This window comes from Durio zibethinus, chromosome 17, assembly GCF_047325235.1.
Source record: "Durio zibethinus cultivar Kanyao isolate XHJ-2024 chromosome 17, ASM4732523v1, whole genome shotgun sequence".
Classification (NCBI taxonomy): domain Eukaryota; kingdom Viridiplantae; phylum Streptophyta; class Magnoliopsida; order Malvales; family Malvaceae; genus Durio; species Durio zibethinus.
In genome coordinates this window covers 9,275,785-9,283,976 of record NC_143178.1, presented here as the reverse complement: position 1 = coordinate 9,283,976, position 8,192 = coordinate 9,275,785, and the positions used below count along the sequence as shown (strand labels likewise).

Below are 8,192 nucleotides of genomic sequence, written 5' to 3'. Positions count from 1 at the left end.
ATTTTCCAATAAAAAACTAATTGATGAAGTGATTGTCATATTCAAGTGTAAAAAATAATCCTAATTTAACTAATTTGGGATTTTATTTTATCACCAATTTAATGATGTTTATATAACTCTTCTTGACCAATTCTTATGTTGAGTTTTGGTTGTACAACTACATAATTAGTAGTATAGTATTTATTAATTAAAAAATGCATCTTGTTAACATTATAAATGAAAAGTGTAATGATGATTTGATATTTTGCCTTTCTCGCATGAAACAATTCTCTTTCACGTCTTATCATCTTCTTCCACCCATGAGAAACCAAACTTTTTGTTCACATACCATAATAGGTATCCTCCAATATTAAGAGACGGGGATATTTATACAAACGAAAGAGAGACAATATGACAAGATATCGATGAGCATTTGGCTCATATTTGATGATATTTGATAATCAAATCAATCATCTAAAGTTGGAATGACTTTATTTTCTTTAATTTTTCTAAAATCGTTATGAAACGTGCAAAAAAAAACAACTGTCGACTTACTATAATCTAAAAAAAAAAAAAAAAAAAAGGAAGAGATTTAGATTTGGTGTAATTTCTGCAGTAACAAGGAGAAAGTTACCCACAACCAAAACTTTTACACGCTGCCATGGCTAAGCCAACGTTTTCCCATAGGTTGCTTGTGAAGAGATTGCGGAGAATCTTTTTATTATAGGCCAATTAATGAAAGAGGCGCAAAGTAAATACTTATACCAATGTCTTGATATATACTGCATTACCCAATAATATTAATTAAAATAAAAAAGTTATAATATTAATTAAAATAAATTAATTTTAAAAATATTTAAAAATAATTTTTTTTATAAAATATCAATCATTATGATGTATCTGTTTATTCAATGTTTCCTTATCCCTGGAGCAGTCTTTGTTCATTGTTTCCTTCTTATCAAAGTGACGACTTCTGTACGAAATCTCTGATATTCCCCACTACGTAGATTTTGTGCAACAAAATCTGACATCTGGGGAAGCTTCCGTAGAGGGAAGTAATCTAACCCGGAGAATGGGAAAAGGAAAACGACATAAAAATTTAGCGGCTCCCAACAATAATGATGGGAATGCTGGTGGCCATGATGCTAAGAAGATCATGCGCAAGGAAACCGAACGGCAAAGGAGGCAGCAAACGACCAAGCTCTATGAAAAACTTCGATCGCTGCTCCCTCTTGAGTCAGTAAAGGTCAACGAACTATCTCTTTATTTATTCCTTTTTTTTTTCCCTTCATTTGTCCATTAACTTTACCAAGTTTAGAGTAGTATTCTCCAGAAATAGCTACCCTTTACACATTCGTACATCTTTATTCAAATTTAGCACTCTTTGGAGTTTTAAGATCATAATTTTTTTTTTTTAAAGTATTCTTTGTGGAAACAATTATGTATTGCTAGGGTTTTCTTGATGGGTGGGGGGTTACAGGGAAAGCAAGCTGCGTCCGATCACTTGAAGGAGGCAGTGAATTACATAAAATATTTGAAGAACAGGATCCAAGAATTGACTGTCAAAAGAGATAAGCTCACTAAGTTGTCCAATTTGAGTGGCTTGGATCAAGGGAGTGCTAGTTCATCTGATAACTGCTCCCTGATCAGCTGTGTTGCAGTCCATCCTTATTGGAGCGGAGTGGAGATTGTGATAAATAGTAGCTTTGGAGACGACAGCTGGCATCTCTCCACAATGATGCAAGTTATCCTTGAAGAGGGGCTCCACGTTGTCCATTGTGTCTCCAGCCAAATAAATGATGGGTTTTTGCACACTATTAGTCTGAGGTGTATAACTCCATTTAATCTCCCCCGCCCCCCCCCGCCCCCCACCTTACACCCGTCCTTTTTTCTATTTTTCCATAATTAATTTCTAGTTCTAGGATTTAATTACGCTTTGCAAGTTTTAGCATTGTTAATTGTCTAATCAGAAACATGTGTTTTTCTTTGTTGAATATGTCTTGCAGGTTAGTGATCCAACAAAACTTGATCTACTCCGGTTGCAAAGGAAACTAAATGATTTGATCTCATATTGAGATACGCTTGTCATGGATGCCATGACCGCTGCTCTATTGGGCATTGGATTGCAAGGGCGACCCGTTATATGTGTACTTCCACATCTCATGATATATCTATAACTTAGCTTCTGGTACTTTGTTTTGCTCTTCTATCTGGTTAGAACTTGGAAATATCGATCTGTAGTTGTATTGTTGGTGGCCGGTTTTGTGTGGAATAAGAAAATCTAATAGTATCAATTATGAAACTCCCTGGATATTAATTAACTATTTCCAGGGAATGTATTGTGTTAATTTAGAGAAATGAATCTTAGGGGGAAACTATGGCTAGTTAGAGTAGAACAGAAAATAAATTCTGAAAAAAAAATATGAACGTGTTCCATGATTGAGAAAAAATTTGTTTACTTTAATTAAACATCATGTTCTTGGCCTTTGAAGTGATACCAGATACATTGGCAACTTCACGAGTCCAACTTGCTTTGTGACATATTGGTAAGTTGATTATTGCTGCAACTTGCAAGATAACACTTAACATCATTTTGATTTCTACTTTTAATTCAAGAACATTAATTCTGACAATTTCATTATATAATGGTGTATGTAATAGAACACTTTGTTTTTAACTGCTCTATTGTGTGAACGCTACAAAATTGTGGTAAAAAAATGCTGGACATATATAAATATATATATATTTATATATGTCCAGCATATGCCTTGTGTATATTTTGATGTTCGTATGCTTTATAATATGTGTGTGATATCTTATTTAGTGAAATCAATCGATTGAAACTCTAACTTTAGACTAATAATGTGTGGATGGTACTTTACATTGATGGATACACTTTCTAGCCAATTTTGCATGCCTCCTTGCTCATTAATGACACAGTTTTTGCCATACACTGATCAACTGGAACAGATAACAAGTTGCTTGAGAATGTTTTTAGTAGCGGTGGTAGGAAAAAGGGTTGTCAGTGAGACTGAGACCCCATAGAAGACCAGGAAGTGATCAGCAGTTTGAAACAGCAACCACTTGAGAACAACATTGATGCCTGCTACAAATATATCTTAATTTGTATACCGAAAAAAAAAAAGACCCATATATTGATTAGTAACAATGACAATATCTAATGAGCAACAAGAAAGAAAAAAATGACAATGTCCATTGACCATTACAAACAAGTGAAATTACAAAACTTTTGATGTGATAAGTTGGTAAAAACAAGTGAAGCACTTTTACATGACTGAAGTCGGTAGTTAGCTTAGGTGATAGTCTTTTGGTAGATATTATGTTAACTATCAAGAACCTGACCAGATTGAATCTTGTGTTGATTAAGAATGGGGTGGTTTATAGAAAGAAAGGGATTATCCCATTGTGTGTCTCAACCATTTGAACTGAAAAAAAAAAAAGCCGAATCAACAGGTCAAAACTTAGTGCTAGACAACCATTTCACCATGTAGGAATATTAAGTTTCCTTTTCTACATGCTGTATGTAAAAATTCCTTCTGGTTTGTTAAAGGCTTTTGCTGATCAGTGATCAGCAAAAACTGTTTCCTAATGCTACTCTTACAGTCTTACCCTCATGCCTTTTAATTCTCTCTTGAAAAAGAAGCGTTTGAACTTAGCTTAGCATTTCTTAGAAGTGGTATAAGCTGTTAGGCCAAATTTAAATTGTCGAGGTCTTCTCTACAATGGTAGTAATTCGGTATCTTTATACATATAGAACATATATATGTTTTTTTGTTTTATATATATATATGTATATATATATATGTATGTATATGTATGCCTCCTTCCTCCTTTTTAGGTATGACAAGTGCATTGATATGTTGGGCATTTATAAGATATGTCAGGAGGTTAATGATGGTAGGGCGCAAACTTTTTGTTTTTCATTTTCAGTGTCTCAATCCAAATTGCAGTGCTTGATGATCAAGCCAAGCATTTATCTTTATTTCAGTTGGTAAATATGTGTACATTACTAGCATCTCTCATTATGGATGGTTTGAATTCTTCAAATTCATGTATGTTGCTTTCTTCGTTAGATTTTTTTATTTATTTTAAAATTGTTTTTTTTATGCCTAATTCAACTGTGTCCTATCGATCTTATACGTTTAATTGGGATTCTGCAATAGCCTTACCAAATTAATAGTATATTCATTACTACTAATTTGGTAAATAGTTCTATAAAGCCAGTTAGTTGTCTCTTCTCCTAAATGGTTTTATATATAGAAAAAGAAAGTTGGGACAGAAATTATTGCCAGAAACATTACCACACTTGAACACTGTGCTCCTTGTTGTCTTTATATAATTTATTACCACTCTTTTTGTGCCATTTGAATATGCTTTGGCAAACCAGTTGGATTTTTGGCCCAAATTTTTCCAAGCTAATTATTAGTCCATCAGCTTAAGTACAATATGATAATATTAGGGCAACCATGGACAGCTAACCCAACGAATCCTTGAGCCCAGATGTCCAAGCCACCCTTAACACGTCTCTCCCTCTTTGTTTCCCAGCTATAAAATGAGGTGGAAAGTTCAAAGCATCCTATCGCCTTTTATGTATAATATCATTAGGGATATTTTTAGATTTTGTTTGAGTTTAAATTTTTTAGATAATTTTAAGAGTGAAATACTCTACATCTGCATTTAAGATTTTAAAATACTTAATCATAAAAATCGAAATTGGATTGATAAAAAAAAACTCTCTTTAACAATTGGATTAACTTTTCCGGGTCCCCACCATTTGTCTGGTGTAAAAATTTGTCAACCTCTGCTGTAAATTTTTGGACTCTTGTTTCTTATTTGATCTTAAAGAATAGTCCGTTCTCAAATTGACAAAAATATTAACTAATTCTAACTGATTAAAACCCTTGCGTGCAGTGATTCCTCTTTGAATGAATTTGGTAGGCTAATTGTCCATGATGTATGTCCTTTTTCTAACTAATTTAAACTTAAAGTTCAAGATCATGCGGTGGAAGATCTTTTAATTGAATTGCATTATGCTAAATTATGACATGGTCAACCAAATCAATGCTCCAGATATATTGAAAGCTGTTGTTAGGGTCTATCACTTTCATATGTACATATGGGCTGCTGAACCAAGTAGTTGTTGGATTTGAAGGAGTCGCTTCCATCTAACGAAATTATTACTATAATTAAAACCATGCTTATCACATTACCATTTGATTAATCGTGCTGTTATGTCACAGAAAATAAAGAATAATAATCGTCAAGAATGTTTAAAGAGTGATAGAATATTGTGATGTTTCCAATGGGAAAACAGATTAAGGCGAAACGTCAAGAGCAACAATTCAATTAGCTTAATTCAAGGCTGTTTATAATAGAAATGTATGCCTCATCTTGTTTTCACACCCCATTATACTCCAAATTCCTTGACTTCTTAGGCTGCCTTCTGTCTTCAGTGCAAGAAGCTATATATTTTCTTCTTCACTTATCTCCTATAATATTTGCTTGCTGCTTTGTATCCCCAACCTGTTTCATTTTTTTTGTTTGACACCTCGTTTTTCACCGCTCTTAACCTTTCTGCCATAGAAACTATGAACTGGAGATATTTATTCTGTTGCATCTATCAACAAAAAGAAGACCAGAACAGGTAGGTTTTCCAGGAATATATATATATTATATTTATATATAAATATCCATTTAACGGTTTTGAGAAGAGCGTTTCTGGGTTATTAATTTGCTTTTCTATTTTTTTATTTTTTGTATACTTTTGCTTACAGGGTGAATAAGAGAAGGGATTACCCCTGGGAAATATACTCTCTCAAGGAGCTTCTGTACGCAACAAACAATTTCCACAACGATAACAAGATTGGTGAAGGCGGATTTGGAAGCGTATATTGGGGTCGTACAAGTAAAGGCGTCGAGGCAATTATTAAATGTTTTACTTTAATTTCTCTCTTGCTTAATCTTCGTATCTAGTGGAAATTAACTAATTATGGTATATATAAACTTATATTAAATACATAGTATTTGTTTTTTTTTAATTATTTTGTTAATTTTGTGTAGAAAACATGGTGTTGCAGATAGCAGTAAAACGACTTAAGGCAATGACTGCAAAGGCAGAGATGGAATTCGCGGTGGAAGTGGAGATTCTAGGGAGGGTAAGGCACAAGAATTTGTTAGGTTTGAGAGGGTTTTACGCCGGCGCGGATGAAAGATTAATAGTCTACGATTATATGCCTGAGCATAGTTTGATCACTCATCTGCATGGTCAACTTGCCGACGATTGCTTACTAGATTGGCCACGCAGAATGAAAATAGCCATCGGTTCAGCCGAAGGTGTAGCGTAAGTAAAACAAAACTTTCTTAACTTGCAAGAAACTTATGGAATTTATTCTTCAAATTGTTCGCATATGGTGAATGCCAAATTAAATCAAAGATTAACAACATAATATATATTTGATACCATACACTGCATAGAAAGAGAATTAGATGATTTCACCGTATCACTGACCAAAAATATATACATCTATATATATATAGAGTTAGCAACCCAACTCGAGCTTGATGGGTTTCAATCCGATCACATAAGATTAATTTTTTTTTTTTGAAATTCAGGTTTTAGGTCAGGTCGGAGTATTATTAAAGAAAAATCGGTTTTGGATTTTAGACAAACCAAACCCGATATTATATTAAAAATTATTTTTTTAATTATTTTTTATTTATATATAATTATATAATTATATTTAAAAAATAATATTTTATTAATTTCGGATCAAGTACTATTCATACAAATATCAAATCGTATTGGATTCGAGTTTTTTTATTATAAAAATCAGGTCGGATTCGGGGCTAGCAAAAACCCTCCCCGACCCGTTGTCATCCTTTTATATATATATATATATATATATATATATATATATATATATATGATTTAAGTAAACCGACAATGTTGCTTGATGCTGATTGCTGACATAGTGAGATTTTCTGTATAGTCTAGTTTCAATTAATTGATCAGTGGAAATGTTATTAATCTACATATTTCCTTTAACGACTTATTTAATATGTTTTTGAGGCCGTCCTAATTTAATTTAATATGTCGTTTTATTTATTTTTAAGGTACTTGCATCATGAGGCCAATCCTCATATAATACACAGAGACATAAAGGCCAGCAATGTTCTTTTAGATACAAACTTTGAAGCAAAAGTCGCTGATTTTGGCTTTGCAAAGCTTATACCAGATGGTGTTACGCATATGACAACTAGGGTCAAGGGGACTCTCGGATATTTGGCCCCTGAATATGCAATGTGGGGGAAAGTTTCCGAGAGTTGTGATGTTTATAGCTTTGGCATTTTACTTCTCCAGATCATTAGCGGAAAACAACCTTTAGAGAAACTCCCAGGGGGGGTGAAGCGGGACATAGTGCAATGGGTCACCCCGTATGTGCAAAAGGGTGCATTTGATCATATTGTAGATCCCAGGTTGAAGGGAAAATTCGATCGAGCTCAGCTTAAATCTGCAGTCATGATTGCAATGAGATGCACCGACAGCAATCACGAGAATCGGCCTAGCATGTTAGAAGTAGTGGAGTGGCTTAAGGATGGTGTGGGAAGAAGAAGAAAAGAGGTGACTAATATTGAAGACATGCTTGAAGAAGAAGATGCAGACAATGATGAAACTGATACTGATTTTGAAGGGTTCAGAATGGTACAATCTGAAATAAGAAGAAAATGGACGTGTTAAAAGAAAGATTTGAATGTTTAATTTATTTGTTCTTTTCTTTGTGTACCTAATTTGCAAGAGATTGTCAATCTCTTGGATGTTTTTTAATGTCGTTTTAGTTAAAAAAAAGTGAAAAACCATATGTATATGACTAGGTCTTAATTTGGAATCTAATTAATTTTATGTATTCTTCTTTCTTTCTTCATTCGTTTTGATTAATTAATTAAAAATTGCTTGTATAGTTTCTCCTATGAAACACAACAGGAAGGACACAGTGAATCGCTTTCATTCGAAGAAACAAAGCAGGAGTTGGTCAAATTTTTACTATTTGGCCTTACCTTCACCAGTACTCTATAGTCAGAGAAATGAAGATAAATCTAGATATATTAGTGTAAATAAGTCCAACATGAGAAATGATTTGGGAGCCAATCTGGGTCCATCCCCTTCGCTTCAAAAATCGAAGTTTTCCACCAAC

General features: G+C 33.5%; 1 protein-coding gene across 1 annotated transcript; it reads left to right on the top strand.

Annotated features, from left to right (window-relative positions):
• Nucleotides 1-5,588: 5,588 nt before the first annotated feature.
• LOC111274467 (PTI1-like tyrosine-protein kinase At3g15890) lies at nucleotides 5,589-7,764 on the top strand. Its single transcript, XM_022859134.2, has 4 exons — nucleotides 5,589-5,644; nucleotides 5,775-5,919; nucleotides 6,078-6,340; nucleotides 7,114-7,764. Exons 1-4 carry the CDS (start codon nucleotides 5,589-5,591, stop codon nucleotides 7,736-7,738), a joined length of 1,089 nt encoding a protein of 362 aa, XP_022714869.2. The 3' UTR covers nucleotides 7,739-7,764.
• The last annotated feature ends 428 nt before the right edge of the window (nucleotides 7,765-8,192 follow it).

Excerpts from the sequence above, each read along its gene's own strand:
- LOC111274467 (XM_022859134.2), top strand. The coding sequence starts at position 5,589 with ATGAACTGGAGATATTTATTCTGTTGCATCTATCAACAAAAAGAAGAC. Across the intron at positions 5,920-6,077 it reads GTACAAGTAAAGGCGTCGAG|ATAGCAGTAAAACGACTTAA; the intron begins GCAATTATTAAA and ends ATGGTGTTGCAG. Across the intron at positions 6,341-7,113 it reads GGTTCAGCCGAAGGTGTAGC|GTACTTGCATCATGAGGCCA; the intron begins GTAAGTAAAACA and ends TTTATTTTTAAG.